This window comes from Paroedura picta, chromosome 11, assembly GCF_049243985.1.
Source record: "Paroedura picta isolate Pp20150507F chromosome 11, Ppicta_v3.0, whole genome shotgun sequence".
NCBI lineage: Eukaryota > Metazoa > Chordata > Lepidosauria > Squamata > Gekkonidae > Paroedura > Paroedura picta.
The window spans coordinates 20,832,122-20,850,668 of NC_135379.1; the positions used below are offsets into that span (position 1 = coordinate 20,832,122).

General features: G+C 43.7%; 1 protein-coding gene across 5 annotated transcripts in view; it reads right to left on the minus strand.

Moving 5' to 3' along the window:
• The window catches only part of CALCR (calcitonin receptor), a 130,715-nt gene that overhangs the window by 56,472 nt on the left and 55,696 nt on the right, over window positions 1–18,547 (minus strand). For 3 of the 5 annotated variants that reach the window (XM_077303584.1, XM_077303586.1, XM_077303589.1), the window contains exon 2: window positions 1,808–1,892. In XM_077303584.1, coding sequence (XP_077159699.1) covers window positions 1,808–1,892 — 85 coding nt within the window. The remainder of the gene's footprint in view (window positions 1–1,807; window positions 1,893–18,547) is intronic. The other 2 variants (XM_077303585.1, XM_077303588.1) reach the window with 1 other exon arrangement.

Genomic DNA, 18,547 nt, shown 5'->3' on the forward strand with positions numbered 1-18,547 from the left:
CTCTGTCATCAGTCATTGTCAACTATGCTTACAATTCTCTCCCCTCCCCCAATGCAATTCTGTTTTTTTTTTAAAGACCATTATTCCATTTTAAATAGCATCAGTGAGCTTCAGCAACAGGGAACTGAAAAACCTCAAAATGTGCTTTATAGTCTTACCAAAGCAAACCAGCACACATGAGATTCTAAAACTTCTAACCTTTCAAATGCTGGCTAATCTTATATCACCCCCTTCATTATTTAATCCATCTTCACGGAATTCAAATATTATCAAGCTGATGCTGGGTTAATCGAGGCTTTGTTGACGATTTTTCACAGTGTCCACAATAACAAAAGTTCAAACCAAAGGTAACAAATCCAAAGATGCTTGCCTTCTACATTTCATAATACCTTTTGAGATGTTAAATCTAACGGTATCCGACTGTGAGGTCCAGAAGCACACACAGCTGGCAAATATCCTGATACATATGGTTGCCATTTTGTCTGAAATAGGTAACATGGATATTTTCAGGTTCAATACACATCAACATGAACCTGGAAAATCAAAGTTTGATGTATTGAAGCAGAAAATACATGTGGTGCCTATTTTGGATGAAACGGCTGCGGTGTATATCTGGGGGGGGGGGGGCTATAGGTAACCTGCAGTCCCAGTAGGTGCAATTGACGGGCTGCTTGTCTGTTCAATTATGTCTAAAAAGGTCTACAGTTTTAGAAGCTGGTTACATCTAGATTAGATTAGTGCAATATGTTCTTCATGAGGCTGCCTTGAAAAGTGTTGACTGGAGTGGGGCTACATCACTCCACTCTTAGCTCATCTACACTGCCTCCCAATTTGTTTCTGGGAAAAATCCAAGTGCTGATCTTGACCTTCAAAGGCCTTTATGGTTTGGGGCCAACATGCCTGCAGGCCCACCTAATCACTTATGAACCTGTATGACTGTTACAACCCTGCTCTAGGTGCCACCAACTTCTGATATGAGGTGGGTGGCAACCCAGAAGAGGGTCTACTCAGACTTGGCACCAAAGCCCAAGAATTCTCTCCTCAGGGAGATTTGTCTGCCCCCTTATGTTGCCATCTTCCACCAGTGGGTGATAACTTTTTCGGTTCATTTAGTTTCCCCTTAATGATCCCTGCTTCCTAAACAATTTTAAGGTTGTGATGTATTTGATCTCTGTTTTTTTAGCTACTAGTTATTACCAGCTATTACTAGCTATTCTATCAATTTTTGTTTGGAAGTGGGTTTATTTTAATGGCTTTATAAATATAGGTAAAGGTAAAGGTATCCCCTGTGCAAGCACCGAGTCATGTCTGACCCTTGGGGTGACGCCCTCCAGCGTTTTCATGGCAGACTCAATACGGGGTGGTTTGCCAGTGCCTTCCCCAGTCATTACCGTTTACCCCCCAGCAAGCTGGGTACTCATTTTACCAACCTCAGAAGGATGGAAGGCTGAGTCAACCTTGAGCCGGCTGCTGGGATCGAACTCCCAGCCTCATGGGCAAAGCTTTCAGACAGCTGCCTTACCACTCTGCGCCACAAGAGGCTCCTTTTTATAAATATAATATAATATAAATATAATATATTTTATCTTTTAAATTGTTAGCCACCTTGGTGGCCCTTGAAAGTACAGAAAGGTGGGATATAAATTTTATTAAGAGACAAATGCATGTATATAGGAGCACCAATCCCTTGATGTAGTATAAGAATATAGCTAATCAACAGTACATGAACACACATCTCAACCATTCTGTTAGGTCTTATGGTGAACACAGCAGTACTTTTGATGGCTAGTTTGTCCTTTTTACTTACAATTAGTAGAATAATTAGTAAGAAGCCATTGCTTTCTTTGTCCATTATAGATCCTTTGTAGAGCAATGTTTCTTTTCTGGACCTACTGGGAATGGAAGAAAAACAACATTAGTTCTCATTTGTCAATCAAGAAGTTATCCAACTCTTCAGTTGTGGTCATAAACACGCTACATATGTGAACATACAAAAGAGTGACTACAACACCACAAAAGATTTCCTTTTGTAATACAAAAAATAGCCAAAATATGAAAAAGATAAGTAGCTTCTTACAGTGGATAACACCTCTAGCTCAGTGGTTTTTAACATGTAATCTACTTCCACTCTCTAAGAATGAAATATTATCACCATTAGCTGGAAGGAAGAAACTTAAAGGCACTTATCAAGTTGCATTTATCATATATGCATAAAATATACGGGTCTCAGGCATACGTTTTATGAGATTCTTATGACAGGTGACCATAAGCCAGGTCTTTTATATTAAGGTGGATATTAGTAAATGGTTGGATCCTTAAGGTTTCATGATCCATTATATGCCTCCTATTTGCCTTCAAAAGTTCTCCAAGATTTCCAGACAGCGCCCAGGAGGTGGGGAAGCATGTGGCCCCATTTAAAGGTCAAACTGCTCAAGGACAATAAGGTTGGCTTTCTTTCTCTGCAAAACATGTTATTCAGATTCTAATAGGAAAACTAATAGGAGTTTTATTCAAGGTATGAGCTTTCATGTGCATACACAATCCCTGAGATACAATGTCATGCACACAAAAACTCATACCTTGAATAAAATTTGGTTGGTCTTAAAAGTGCGACTGGACTCTCAATTTGTTCTGCTGCTTCAGACCAACATGGCTCCCCACTTGAATCGGCACTGTTTAAAATGACCATAACGCTTCAGAGATGGCTCATGAATGGAATGAAATCTGCTGAGTGAAACCCCCATTCCTGTATCATTTTGTTAGAAATTGGGCAAATGATGAATCACATCCTGTTTAGAATAGTAATGTGAAAGGTCACTTCTATGCAAACTGAGAGGACTCCATACCCTCAGAGCACACAGCCTCAATGACTTCAAAAGTCCTAAAATAAACTCGGACCAATTAATTCAAGCAGCAGTTGGACAGATACTTATCCTGGATGCTTTAGATTAATCCTGCATTTGAGCAGGGGGTTGGACTAGCTGGCCTGTATGGCCCCTGCCAAATCTATGATTCTGTGATTCTATAATTGATTTTATTCAGGTGATAGGTAAGCTGTCCAAGTATGGTGGTACTTTCTTGGTTACATTCTCCATTAAGGTTTACTGGGACAGGCTAGTGATATAGTTTTGTCTCCTACAGTATGTTCCACATAATTTTTATAAGTTAATATTTAGTTCTTAAACCCTTAAGGATGCTGTGAATTTACAATAACAGTTCAATATTAACACAACTCTCTTTATGTGTAGTTTTTGGACACAGCTCAGTCCCAAGTTAAACACTTTAGCCTCACTGATTCCATTACAAATCAAAGATACAAGGTGCTGTGATACAAACCAATGGGACTTATAAATGCTTCAATTTTCTTCTTGATGCACCCTTGGACACTACTTCTGAAGCTCCTACATATTTTCTGCAACATAAAATAACCACTGAACAATAAAAGATCCTCTCAGACAAAGGAACACAGGTGTAACTGTGCCTCCAGAGCTCATATTCTTTTGGTCTTTTGTTCACTACTGCAAAGGCAGCAGAAGAATGCAATCAAAGGCAGCTACAGAGGCAACCTGATAGAAAATAGGGAGACACCTGAGTGGGACGATGCCTCCCTCCCATGGAGCTGTCAGATATTCAAATCGGCCCACTGGTCTACCAAGATCAGCCCAGCCTAGTCTGCTGGCAATCGCCCTCCAGTGCCTCAAAATGATTGGGCCATTTGCAACCTGAACCGAGATGAATGTGGAATTTATGTGCTTGCTTGGCATCTGTGTCCCCGCCATTAATCATACTAGACAGCAGATGCCAGGGGCCACCGACATCACATTCTCAGTGTCTGATTATTTTGCCCCTTGTATCAATGAAACTGTCTCAATTGCTAAAAAATGTCTTGAAGTATCTGTGAACGTAATCGTAAAGCCACTAGAGCTGTGGCAGTTTCCTCCCTCTCTCCCGTAAGGGAATCCACGTAGGTAAATGTAAAGCGTGGGACAAGCCATCGTAGTGACACACAGTGTACGTGCAAGGGAAGAAGCATCACATCGTTGCCAGGCAATGTGCCATGCCCTCCTGATCCCAAAATTCCGAGTAGGAATGTAAGACTGCACACATGCCAAGAAACAAACCAAAACAAACCATGGAAGCCAATTTAAAACTCCTGGTAAAAGTAACTAATGACTCATTATTATTTCAATAGCAGAACAGCCTCCTGTTCCTAAGACCCCAGTGGAAACATGGGGTCCAGTGATTAGGGCAGCACTGTGCAGGCCAGGCACATAAATGTTGACTGGAAAACAGGATCCAGTGTGTCTGTTCTCTTCCTTCCTACAGTTTCATGAAACCCTGGTTGAGAAAGCCTGTTCTAGGGAATCTCTTAGCTGAATGAATCTCTAGAATCATTCATGCTAGTAAATAAGCTTCACAACTCATTTTAGGGGAAGTCAGATCCGGAAGGCAATAACGCAAGAACAGCTCCCTTAGACTGTTTACGCACTGAGAACTTCACTGCCACAGCTCCCGTGCCAGAGCACAAATCAGGGGTGGATGAGGGGCACCAGGGCAAATGCTCCCCCATGTGGATGCAGGAAGAGGTGGGGCAACCTGCCACGACTAAAACTTCAGCCTACAGCCTGGCATGAAACCTCCAGTGCATAAACAGTCTTATTGGCATCTGAAACCAGCTCCATGGCAATTGCTCAGCATGGCTCAGTCTAAGTGTACACAACCACACCGCCCACAAAGGGCTGAGCACAAGCTTGTCACAGCAGGGCTGGTCACTCCTGAAGAACAACTTGCTACTTTGCGGGGGTTGAGCAACAGCAGTGATCTTGTACAGCTTGATTTAATGGGACCACTATAGCAGTATTTGGGTACTTTCATAAATTATGGGTTGTTTGTTATTTCCGGCACTGCTATGCTCCTTTTCTCCTCAAAGGAACCCAACGCAGTTGGCAAAAATACTAAAGCACAATATAATGAAAGGCGGGGGGGGGGGAGATCATGGGCTCGTGCTCTTTGATGAGCCAGCCTAATGCAGGTCTCAGACTGTAATCCAGGGAATAAGAGCCCTTTCGCTCACACCGGAGGCATTAAGCCCTACCCAGGCATTACGTACCTGCCAAGGAGAGGAAGCCAAATTGAATCTAGATGGAACCCTGCTGTTGTAGCTTGTTAACATCTGGGTGTAACTCGAGGATCTATACCTCTCACTTCTAACCACATTTATGTAGAGATAATTATTTCAGTGATTACTCTGAAACTACTGGACACCAGTCCTTGTCTAAGAATTTGTCCCCTAATAAGACAGACAAGGTATCAAAGGGTGTGCGTCAAAAGCAGAATATGGAATCAAATTCATACCAACATTCTCTCATCAAGGAACAACAACTTATCACCGCCTATTTTTTTTAAAAAATAATTGAACTAATTTAGCATATTTCCTGATGTGAGTTATATTTCCAAAACAAGATCTCTGCCTTCAGTGGTTCATAAATACTCTTAATTAAATGGTTAATTTTAATCCCACCACATCATTTGTTTCCTGCTTTCATAATTCAGAAATGAATGGAGTGGGCTCTGTTTGGAGTGGTAAAGAAACATGCAGCGGAGTGTGCAGTAATTTTGTTTTAATTGGGAGTGGGAATTCTGTCACATTAGATCAAAGCTCCTAGAATAAACGTGTCTTCATTCTGGGACAGCGCAGGGGCGAACAGCCAAGTAAGATGCCTTGCTCCAAACAGGCTTCTTTCTTTCACTTCCGTTAAATGATGGGGCGGAAGCCTGAAATTTGCACGCAGGATCAAAAGTTTCTATGAACCCAGTTACCCAGGGGCAGAATTAAAAAACACATTTACAAATTATCTAGAAAGACCACATATTAGAACTCTGCTTTTTCTTGGTATAGATTTCTTCTGTGTTATTTGGGCTGGTGATAAACCATGCTCAGATCCTATGGCATTGTCCCCTTTGTGCTTCTCCCAGCCTTTCCTCCACTGCAGAGCTCCCTTCCTTTGCTGCTAGTGCCTTTGGGTATGCAAAGTCAGTATTGTTCAGGGAGTCTTGACATTCCTGGAAGGGCTAGTTGCTGAAGGAGTGAGTGCTGCAGCAGAGAAAAGCCTCCACTGGGGAGCAGCACAAGGGAAACAGTTTTATAGGTTCCAGGTCCAGCCCCCCCCCCCACTAAAAAAAAAAAGTTGTGCAGAAATCAGAGAAAAATAAAAAGAAGAGCAGGGTTTTTGTAGCTTGCTTTTTACTACCCAAAGGAGACTTAAAGCGGCTTACAATCGCCTTCCCTTCCTCTTCCAATGTCAGACAGCCTGTGAGACAGGTGAGGCTGAGAGAGCTCTTGAAGAACTGTGACAGGCTCAAGGTCATCCAGCTGGCTACCTGTGGAGGAGGAGCGGGGAATCAAACCTGGTTCTCCAGATTAGAGGCTACCACTCATAATCGCTACACCCAACTGGCTCTCTTATGTGTATGTTTACCTGGAAAACAGAGGATGTTGTATCTCGTGTGTTCAGGGAGGGTCAAGGGTGGCAAACAGGTAGAAGGTCTTAGGCTCAACCCCTGGCATCTTCATGTAAAGAACCTCAAGATCTTTTTTGGTTTGAGGACGTAAGAGAGTATGAAAAAAATACACTAAATACACCCGGGGTCTAGTGGGTATGAGGCAACTATGTGTGTAGGCGATAGCTTGAAAACAGTTTCTGCACTAATGTTCAGTGGGAACACACAGCCACAGTGAGGATGCAATACATGTCCCTCTTGCTGCTCTGAGAATTGAAGGGGAGGGGCATCGCTCATGGTAGGGCATCTCCTTTGTACATAGAAGATTCCAGGTTCAGTTCTCAGCATCTCCCACCAGTCTGTGTAGGTGATGTGAAAGACCTCCTCCTGTGTCTATGGAGACTTCCTGTCAGAGCAGGCAACACTGAGCGTGGCAAAACAAGGATCTTGTATTCAGGGAGGTATCAATTCCCAGTCAATTTAAAAGCAATCAGAAACTTTAGGTCATCGCTGTTTAGCAAGTCCCAGCGCAGGGCTGTCGCTGCAGTTAAATACCGCCAAATGTTCATCAAGAAAGATGCCACCCTGTAGGTCCTTCATTACGGAGTCATTGGCAGAAACCGCGGAGTGTGGGCTATTTGTATGCTTGCCTTGCAACACAGTGGCTGATCTAGCAGCCCAGCAGACATCTGCTAATGGCACCCGGCTTTAACGGCAGGCATCAGCCAGCTGAATTGGCGGGATGCCTGCTTAGCACGACTGCTCTTGAAAGCCGGATTTTTGTTTCAATGGCCGCTTTCCTTCCCTTTTGCTGCTTTATTGCCTTTTGAAGCCGTCATTTCAGGCTGGCTCTGGTGTTCAGAACAAAAGACAAAGGTAATAGTTATCTATCCAATGAATTATCTTTTGTAGAAACCATCGCCACGCTGCTGAAAGTGATAGCTGATTATACTTTTAATAAAAATAATTTCGTTGCTTCATAATAACAATTGACTAATTTGGGTTTTTTTTTTTTACTGCACAAGTATTAAACCTGTCAATGATGAATGAACCATTTTGTTGTTGGTCTAATAAAATTAAGGTTTTACAAACTCCTGACCAGTATCAGATGGACATTCAGTAGTGGCCAAAGTCCCTGAGAGCTACATATTATAGTTGTCATATGGCTAGGAACCCTATTGCCTGATTTCTGTTTCTCTCTTCTCCAACAATATTCACACCACTGCTTTGTGTGTCCGGGATGCTTTATAGTCCCTACCATCATCATTTTTCCTCCTCCAAAGGGTCCAGTCACATCACATTGCCCCCCTTGTTCTCCAAGGCTACTTTCTCCCCTCACTTCTACCACTATTCTTGCCACCTTTCTATTCCCCCCACTCCTGCCTCCATTCCGACAAAATATACTTTGCCGTTTATAGCACAGATGCACAGTTGGGTTCTTTTCACACATGAACTGTGTTTTGTGCATTTTTAATCGAAAAACAACGCACACGTTCAGTTTCAGAATGACCCTCCCACATTTACATGTGCATCCAATATGACACAAAGGAAGCACAAGTGTTATCTCAGTTTCACGTGTCTAGGATTTTGATTGCTGATGCATTCAAATTACTTTCTAGAAACTTCATGTATTATGAAGTGTCAACACCAGCCAGTTGAGACCCTGTTCCCTATACCAGGGGTAGTCAACCTGTGGTCCTCCAGATGTTCATGGACTACAATTCCCATGAGCCCCTCCCAGCATTTGCTGGCAGGGGCTCATGGGAATTGTAGTCCATGAACATCTGGAGGACCACAGGTTGACTACCCCTGCCCTATACTACTGCGCCTACCACTGGAAGAAGAAACTGCAGGCAGTTCAAGCTAGGAGGACACAGCGCAGAATCGTCCTGGCTGTACAACCATATAATATCAGAGAACCAACATCCATATCTGTAATAAAGTTCCCAGGTCTGTTATATTCCTACAGCGAACCAGGCTGGTATAGTAGTTAAGAGTGGCAGCCTGTAAACCAGAGAACCCGATTTGATTCCCCACTCTTTCACAAGCAGCCAGCTTGGGCCAGTCATGTGAAGTTCTCTCAGCGCTCTCTCAGCCTTACCTACTTCACATGGTGTCTGTTGTGAGAAGAGGAAGGGGATTGTAAGCCACTCTGAGACTTCTTCAGGTAGGAAAAACTGGGGTACAACCCCCCCCCCCCCAGTTCTTCTTCTCTAAGGCAGCTTCTTGCTGAGAGAAAACGCTATTAGATCTGAATCTGCATGAATGAGCTACTATTTCACTCTCCATATCGATACACTATAGCCCCAGAATATGAATGATTTATGAAACTGGCCATGAAAGGCATCTTTTGCTGACGTTTCATAGTTACAGTTTATGGACTGGATACAGGCTGAAGGCCAAACTAGACATTTAGTGGATTCTGACACCATTTAAAAAGTGTATTTGGCCATGTAAAAGTGCCATGAACCCAAAGCAGGATTCGATGGTCGTATTTCTCCTCGCACCTTTTCAAGTCCTGAAACTGCTGGGGGTGGGACTCTTTCAGCATGTGAAAAGGTGCATGGAGAGGGGAAATGCACCATGGGCTTGATCAGGATCCAGCCTTGTGGCATTTAGGAATGGCTGAATAAATCTCTAGAATGGCTTCAGTGTCCATGGGTCGGACCTGTGGATGCTGTAAAACCTTGTTTGGCCCTAAACTGGCAATCTCTACCAATTTCCCTGATCCCGCAGACCATCATTTTGTGGAGTTGGGCTGCAATGGGAAGATGAAACACGGACGTTTTATTATGCTGATGGAAAACTTTGGTCTGGATCCAATCCCATACAACAATAAAAAGGTAAAGGTGTCCCCTGTGCAAGCACCGAGTCATGTCTGACCCTTGGGGTGAAGCCCTCTAACGTTTTCATGGCAGACTCAGTCATTACCGTTTACCCCCCAGCAAGCTGGGTACTCATTTTACCGACCTCGGAAGGATGGAAGGCTGAGTCAACCTTGAGCCGGCTGCTGGGATCGAACTCCCAGCCTCATGGGCAGAGCTTTCAGACTTCATGACTGCTGCCTTACCACTCTGCACCACAAGAGGCTCTTCATACAACAATAAAGCCCCTTTATTATCGTGCCATTTTCCTACATTTTGTAAAATGCACAATGCTAACATCAGAGTCTATGCATGATGAAAGGCACAGAAAAATCCTAAAAGGAAACTATTCATCTCACCCCAAAGGCTTGCATTTAAAGCCAGGATAAACCACCCCAGTGGTACATGTAGCAGCTGAAGGTGTGGTTCAATGTACTAAGCATCTTTGATTTTGTCTCCATAAACCACAATGTGTCAACACCATGTGTGATGCTATGGTAATTGCTGTTTCCCAAAGTGAAATGCAAAGGCTGTAATGGTATTGCTTCTGCTGTTGTCGATCTTTTAAAAATGCCAAAGGTACAACAAGGAAGTAATACTCTTCCTGCTGTGGATTTATGGTTTAGGGCAGATTTCAGAGCAACACAATTTCAGACACATCCTCACCCAGTTCCACTTGCCTTTTTAGTCATTTGTGTCTAGGGCAGGGCCAGCCCTTAGGTTATTAGCCCTCTGTTATTACCTAAGGTGCTGGGATGAGGATGCTAAAAGAGCCTCAGGGTGGGCTCCTGGATGGGTCCAGAGAAGCTGCAGCAAGTGACAGCCTTGGGTGGTGCTAGCAGCCCCAGGTCTGCCACCGAATGTGTCACATGATCAGCAGCAGTGCTGGAGGCACTGCTCCAGTGCTGGAGCAGTGTCCCACCACTCCCAACCCACTCAGTTCCTGGCCCCACCACCAAGGAAGCAACTACAGCAGAGGTGGTGGCTTTTTGCCTGCCAAGGTCCATGAGTGCCCAAATGGTGGCACTAAAGAATGAGCTGCCGAAGACATAAAAGGCTTTTTGTTGCCAGATGTTTTGTGAACTTTTGTGCATTCAGCATTGGTCCAAGGATGTGGCACTTTAAAAACAATTTTTTTGAGAAAACAGCTGTGTTCTGCCACGTCCAGCAAAGGCTGGTCTCCTGCCACCTACTCCATTAGTCATTTTCTTCCATTTGTGGTCACAAAGCAGTATACACAATATTTGCATACCTTTTCATTGAGAATTCAACACTCTTAGCTACTTACTAGGTGGCACAGAATTCGTCTCTGGATCCTCAAAAAAAAACTAAAAGCGATTTCCGTGTTTCTAAGGAAAATTTGGACTTGCATCACTTTAAAGCTTCCATAGAAAGGAGCATTTTCTCTTTGCTTCTTGAGGATTTCTCAATGTTCACAACATTTAATAGAAGATTGCTGGCACCAAACCCCAAGAGTAAACAAGAATGATTTATGATCTATATCCGCCCTCTCCTGAAAAGATCTATGCTGGACCCGCGAGACCCAGACAGCTACCGCCCAGTATCGCACTTAGCGTTCCTGGGCAAGGTGGTCGAAAGGGCCGCGGCAGACCAGCTCCTGGCATTCTTGGAAGAAACTTCGGCACTCGATCCATATCAGTCTGGCTTCCGACCTGGCCACGGGGTGGAGACGGTGCTGGTCGCCCTGCTGGATGATCTCCGTCGCCAGCTGGATAGAGGCGGGTCGGCAGTGCTGGTTCTTCTGGACCTGTCGGCCGCTTTTGACACCGTGGACCACGAATTGTTGGTCCACCGCCTCGCCGAAACGGGGATACGGGGCACAGCTTTACGCTGGATACGCTCCTTTCTCCAGGACCGGACCCAGAGGGTAGCAGTGGGGGATGAGTTCTCGCGCTCCTACAGACTTCCATGTGGAGTCCCACAGGGCGCGGTCCTCTCCCCCACATTATTTAACGTCTTTATGCGCCCTCTGGCCCAGCTGGTGCGGAGTTTTGGACTGGGTTGCCACCAGTACGCTGATGACACCCAGCTCTATCTCCTCATGGACGGCCGCCCGGACTCTCCCCCGGAACCATTTGCCAGATGTTTGGAAGCGGTGACAGAATGGTTCGAGCAGAGTCGTCTGAAACTCAACCCCTCCAAGACGGAGGTCCTGTGGCTGGGACGCAGGGGGCAGTATCAGGAAGCGCGCTTGCCCACCCTGGGAGGGGCGCATCTTACCATCGCGTCCCAGGCCAGGAATTTGGGCGTGATCATTGATGCCTCCCTAACTTTGGAGGCACAGATCAAAAGAGTAGCAGGCCAGGCATTCTTCCAACTTCGCCAGGCCCGACTACTAGCGCCCTACCTGTCCCCCGAACACCTGGCCATGGTGATCCATGCAACGGTCACCTCCAGAATAGATTTCTGTAACTCGCTCTACGCGGGCCTTCCCTTGTCCTTGATCCGGAAACTTCAGCTAGTGCAGAACGCAGCTGCCAGGGTCCTCACTGGTACACCTTGGAGGGCCCATATCCAGCCAGTGCTGAGGCAGCTGCACTGGTTGCCAATTGCTGCCCGGATCCGGTTCAAGGTTTTGGTTTTAACCTTCAAGGCTCTACGCGAGTTGGGACCCACATACCTGAGGGACCGCTTATCGCCCTATGCCCCCCGTAGAGCTTTACGTTCTGCGGGAGAAAATCTATTGGTCGTCCCCGGCCCTAAGGAAGCATGCCTGGCCTCGACCAGGGCCAGGGCCTTCTCGGTCCTGGCCCCTGCCTGGTGGAATGAGCTCCCGGGAGAACTGCGGGCCCTGCGGGACCTTCCATCATTCCGCAGGGCCTGCAAGACGGAGCTCTTCCGCCAGGTTTACGGTTGAGACCAGGCTTAACACCTACGCCCCCCCGGGACCTGAGGATTGGGATTAGACATGAGTACCATCAGTATCCCCTCTCCACTTGCTAAGGGGGAATGGGTAGTTGATTAGCCGCTCTTGCCAGGTAGTCATTAATATTGACATGTTAATTGGTTTTAATGTATTTTATGGGGTTTATACTGTTGTAACCCGCCACGAGCCGCAAGGGAGTGGCGGGAAATAAATTCAATAATAATAATAATAATAATAATAATATGGAGCTGGGAGAATCAGCTTATCCCTAGACCCCCACACTAATGTCCATTCCAGTATTAAATTCTAGAACTATGCTGATGGTATCTGGGAGAGATTCAACTTGGACCTGCATTTCCTTAGCATGTGCAATCCATGTAGATGCATTCATCTTTCACTTCGCAGATTCTGAGTCAAAGCCATGGCATTGAAAAGAGGTTCTGGATTTAAACCCTGGCTCTAATTTAAAGTCTGTGGAGTTACTTACCACCAACCTTTCCCAATACTTGTGCTTTGAGTGACCTAAAACCACCCTTGGAAGAAAATAAATATATCGAGGGAACACTTAACATGGCAAGAGACTAACTCAAGCACTGGGAAATCTACCACAGCATAACTGATCAAACCTATTGACTTCTTGCTGTTTCTTCTTGCAGCTTTGATATTTCTCACATACTTTTGCTTATTTTGGCTTCACTCTTCCACATAATGAATATTGAAATAGCTTGCGTAAGATGTGGTCCATCCTAACCAACACATTATATCTTCAGTGCTTGTCCCATCTAAATGTTGAATTATGGTATTACTAATTGAGAATTCCACCTCTGCTGGGAACAAAGAGACAGTTTTAAAAAAAAATGGCTCATGGTAAGCCAGGCATAGCAATTTATTGCTGGCTAAAAATGATGAGTATATAAGCAAACATAAAACTTAAGCAACATTATATCTGGGCCATAAAAGTTTTAAGTTCTACACTGTGCTAGTTCTTCAAGGATGATGAAGTGGGGAGGGGAAGAATAAAAATGAGCTATTCAGCTTCAAAAGGTAGTGAAGCCCATAAACCATTTCTCTTTCAACAAGTGTTCAGAAGTGGCCATATTAGAACTTTGCTGAAAACACGCTCACTAGGGGTATGTGTGTGTATACACACACACACACCTCTCCTCTGAACTCATTCAATTACCTATTGCCTTGGTGTTCCCTAGCAGGATTCTTCTCAAGCACAGCATGCTGAGGAGCTTTGTGACTCCTGTAACCCCAGCTTGTGACAGCTTTTGTCCAGCTAAGAATAAAACAAACTTATTTAGAGGAGGGCAGAATCCCAGAGGACCATATTGCTCAGATCTCTGAGCCAGAGGTAGTCAAACTGCAGCCCTCCAGATGTCCATGGACTACAATTCCCAGGAGCCCCTGCCAGCATTCGCTGGCAGGAGCTCCTGGGAAATGTAGTCCATGGACATCTGGAGGGCCACAGTTTGACTTCCCCTGCTCTATCTATCTTGTATGAGACATGGAATTGTCTGCCCATGCATGGCCAAATGGCTCTTCTCAAGGAACGTCTGGAATCGATGTACTAAATCTCAGTCTCAGGAGGGTGGTTTAGAAATTATTATTATTATTATTATTATTAATAATAATAATAATGTTAATAATAATGTTAATAATAATAACAATAATAACAATAATAACAATAATAACAATAATAACAATAATAACAATAATAATAATAATAATAAATGTGCTGCAATCACAAAAAAGGCCCAGGCACTTCCAAATGCAGACAGGGACCCTTGCCAATGTCACCAGCATGAGGTAGAGAAGTTTGGTTATTTTTAACGATAAGAATGAAGAGCACTGATAAACACATTCAAAGGCGGGTCGAGCCTCTTTATCTATAATGATTGTACCGACATTGAAATGTTACTGTGCATCCTTTTGTGGAGGTGGTGGTGGTGGTCATCACTACTCTTATTTTGCTAAGCAGGAATTTTTGCGTTCCATCAATCCCTATTCCACACCTTGAACACATTATATTTGCATTTGCTCTGCAATGACAGGGCATGGTGTAGCTTCCAGCATCTGTATTTAAGCCGAATCTCTTTGTAGAAATCTGTCTGCATAGAATGGAAACTGAGCATTAATGTGGCATTGGAACCAACAAAGGCCTCAAGTGATAAATTATTAGTCTGTATTTGTGTGGTTGTAGCATGTAACCAAATATATGTACTGATATTGTTATTCTTGGTGATGTTATTTAGATCATATCTGGCAAGGATTCAGCTTAGTTCCAATAGAAGATTTCCATGGATGGAAAGGATTTTGCTAACTCTCTGCAGCACAAACCTATTATTCCCCCTTCTGTTCCAGGGTGTTCTCTGTCCTCCAAAAGCAGCCTTCCAGGGTGTTTTTGGACTCCAGAAGGAAGATTCAGGTGAGGAAGTCATGCCCCACAAATGTAAATCTTTTCTGTTTTTTACAGAATTTTTCTGTTTTTTACAGAAATTACACATGGATTAAAACATTTATGTATTTTAAAAAATGAAAATTTCAAGTTAGCTGTAATGAGAAAAGCACTTTGGTGCTTTTCTTTTCAGAGATATGATCTTTTACAAACTACAGTTCAGAAACCAGAAATATAGAACTTAGGCTCATGTCCTAATAATACACACCTGGGAGTAGATCTCACTGAAATAAACAGGAGTTCTTTCTGAGTAAACATGGTTATGAATCAGGAGTAACCATAACATTACACAGACTTCATAAGTGTCTAAAAATGTTGCATGCAGATGAAACAAGTCACAGCTGTGATTGAAATTAACAACCAACATGGCATCTAACTGCAAGGACAGCATGAAACATGTTTGAAAAGCCAATGTAATTTATTTTTAAAACTTCTCTTCTTAACTGCCACTCTTGAGTCAGAAAATGATTTCCTACACTACAAATGATGGGAAAGGCTCCGCATTATCATGGGTTATTTCAGCCCATTTGGATCTGTTGATAGCCTCTGCATTGCCTGGCAACACAATATTTCAAAGATGCCACATGATATGTTAAGAATTAGCAGTACAATGTTTGAATGCTAATCTTAAAGCAGGAGGAAAGGAACTTTATAACTATCCTGGATCATAAAGAGGAGAAAAAAAACCCTCCAAAACTAAAGCTCATGATCACCATTTCTAAACAAGAAATTATACATTTTTACTTACAATCTACATTATATTGAATATGGGCTATTGTGATAAATGGTCTAGATCAGTAAATATGTAGTGGTGGAGAGGGGTGGCTTCTAATCTGGAGAGCCGGGTTTGATTCTCCACTCCTCCACATGCAGGCAGCTGGGTGACCTTGGGCTCATCACAGCACTGATAAAGCTGTTCTGACTGAGCATTAATATCAGGGCTCTCTCAGCCTCACCTATCTCACAGGATGTCTGTTGGGGGGAGAGGAAAGGGAAGGTGATTGTAAACCACTTTGAGACTCCTTCAGGTAGAGAAAAGTGGCATTTAAAATCCAACTCTTTAGCTTCTAAACTCAGGAATAGAAAGTGGGCATAATTCAAGTAGAATGTATATGGCTGGTCATCAGAAGAAGGCTATTCCATTAGCAGAATTCAACCCCTAGACCCATCCCTTGATTCCATAAGAGTGGCTTTTTCCAGAACTTACTTATGATACATACTACTGTAGACTGGGTGACACAGAGCTTAAACATAGGAAGTGTAAATGTTGTAAGAATGATGCATAGCTTCAACTTGCAGGTTAATACATACATACATAAGACCTTTATTGGCATTATACAAAAGAAAGCCAATTGACAGTAGTACATAAAACAAATAAAATCTCAATTGTAACCTCATCAGCGCCTCTGAAAATTAAACTGAACACCCTGTAGGAAGCTAGCTGCATTCTCAAATATCTAAGGCACCATATCTACAAGAAGACTATGGGATTTAATGAAATCAGAGATATTCTCAGCTAAAAAACTCTTCTTGTAAAATTTACATTGAGGGTCATAAAAGGCAAAGTAAATCATATGGGCTAGGGATTCACTGGCACCGACACCGCAAGAACATAATCTTCAGAGGGTATCCCTCAAAACAGCAGATGGCATTACACATTAAACCTTGCCTGTGAAATAACTTTATGCAGATTTGGATTAGTTGGGATGCTGAAGTATGGTGCCATTTGACCTGGCCATGTCATCCTTGCAGGTTAGTAAATAATGGCAGTAAGAGTTGAGCCCTGTCTCAGACCCAAAGAACAGGAAAAGTTAGGGGAAAGGAAAAGTTAGGGGAAAGGAAGCAGATTGCAGAGTTCAACATCTGGTAACTCCCCAGGAACAATCAGCCAGAAAGGGTAATCAGACATTGGATTGACCCCGTATCAATGTGATTTTTTTTGCCTATTTTATAAGAACAGTCTGCTGTGCTTGTTTCTAAAGCATTTGTAAAGCAACTAACTTCTCCCATGATACAAGCAATGGCTCTGTGGTTGGCAACCTCCCAGCGGTGAATGGAAAGCTCCTGGAATTACAATAGTCTCCAGACAACAGAGAACAGCTGCTTTGGAAGGAGGACTAAGTGGCATTCTGCCTTGCCGAGATCCCTCAGGCCCTGGGCTCTGCCCCCAGTATCTTCAGGTATTTCCCAGCCTGGAGCTGGCAACCTTAAGGGATGGAGAGAGTAGCAAAACAAACACTTCTCTAGTATGCCCAGCTCTATTAGAAGCTAAACACGCTCCTTAAATAGGAATAGCACTACAGGTGACTGCACACTGGCTGAAACTGATAACAGTCTGGCAACTCTGGCTCACAGTGTCGTAAACTGCTGCAAAGCTGCCAAAAACAATTGCTGAACACAATGTGAGACGGACCCAGCAGCCAACCGTCTCGTCTTTCCCTTCCCTTCTCAAACATCAATTTAAGATTCTAGATTGCCTTTCAGCAACCTTTGCTCAGTCTATTTCCTCCCCAATCCCCACCTGTATTCCTGCCCCTTGAATGTATCATTTGCAATATATTCACCCAATTGAATTTGTCTCTGCTATAAAAGCAGAAGGCCTTGAGCACGTAGCCGGAGCCTTACACTTTGCCAAGAGGAGGGATGGCTGGTTAAGCTGATGATTTCCTACTGTTCTGACACTACACTTGTGCTATAAGGGAAGTCTTGCTTCCTTCAGCTTTGTGAGTGGGTTCAATCAGGCAGCTGTTAGATCGCAAGGCTGCAAGAGGCAGGAAGCGTACTAATTGTGAGAAACCTCATCAACACACAGCATGGAGCTCTGTAAATCCCAGAGGGTGTTATACCAACCAAGGGCAGACACCAGATGATTATGTCATTTCAGATTCCGAAGTGGATTATGTTTACGCGAATGCTCACATCATTGCTTCCTTGACATTTTGATTCCAGCGGTCAATCTTCTGCATTGTTAACTGGGTGCTTTTCAGGGTTTGGTTTTTAGAGATAAAAAAAATTATTCTCGCAGCTGAGAAGGTGAGACTAGAGGCCTTGTGAACTGTGGAGTATGATAGCAGACTAATAACATTGCAGATATGATCCCCAACTGCAGAGCTTAGCTGGAGATAAGCAGCTGCCTTCTGATCTGGTTGACAATTCAAAACGCTCTTCATTTTGGAATCTGGTGGAGGAGAGGGGGTGGGAAGAGTTGTACTTGCCTCTCAAGACCAGTCATCGGCAGCGCTCAGTTGTGAAAGGAAATGCTGGTAAAGGAAAGAGGCAGCTTTTTATAGAACATATTCCATCAGAAAACATTAACTTGCTATAGATATTCATTTGGCCTTCCACAAAAACCATGAGCTTTGGGAGAACAACACCACGGTCTTGGTGGTGATGGAAAGAAGCCTCAAGTCGAAGATGGAATTTTGGGGACCCTATATTCTGGAATTATGGCAGACGTTAATGATATATAACCAAATAATGGGTTGGATTAATTGTTATACAATCCCCACTTTGTGAAAATTTAAAAACAAAACCCTGCCACAATGAAGGATGGCAGAACCTTTCTGCCCTGGCTGCCTCATGTGGAGGCAATAATCTGGGGGTGGCCCAGGTCTGGCAGGGAAAATCTTCTCCCATGAGAAGACCCAGGAAACACCAGATGCAGAATGGGTCTAAATGAAGTTGGGTCTAATTGAAGCTGCCTCAAAGATGCAGAATGGATCTAAGTGAAGCTGTCTCAAAGACCGCTTGGAAACTGCAAAAAGTGTGAAGGATAGCAGTCCATATTGTCAGGGACAAGCTTCTATCACACTTATGTTGAAAGCTTTGCATTGA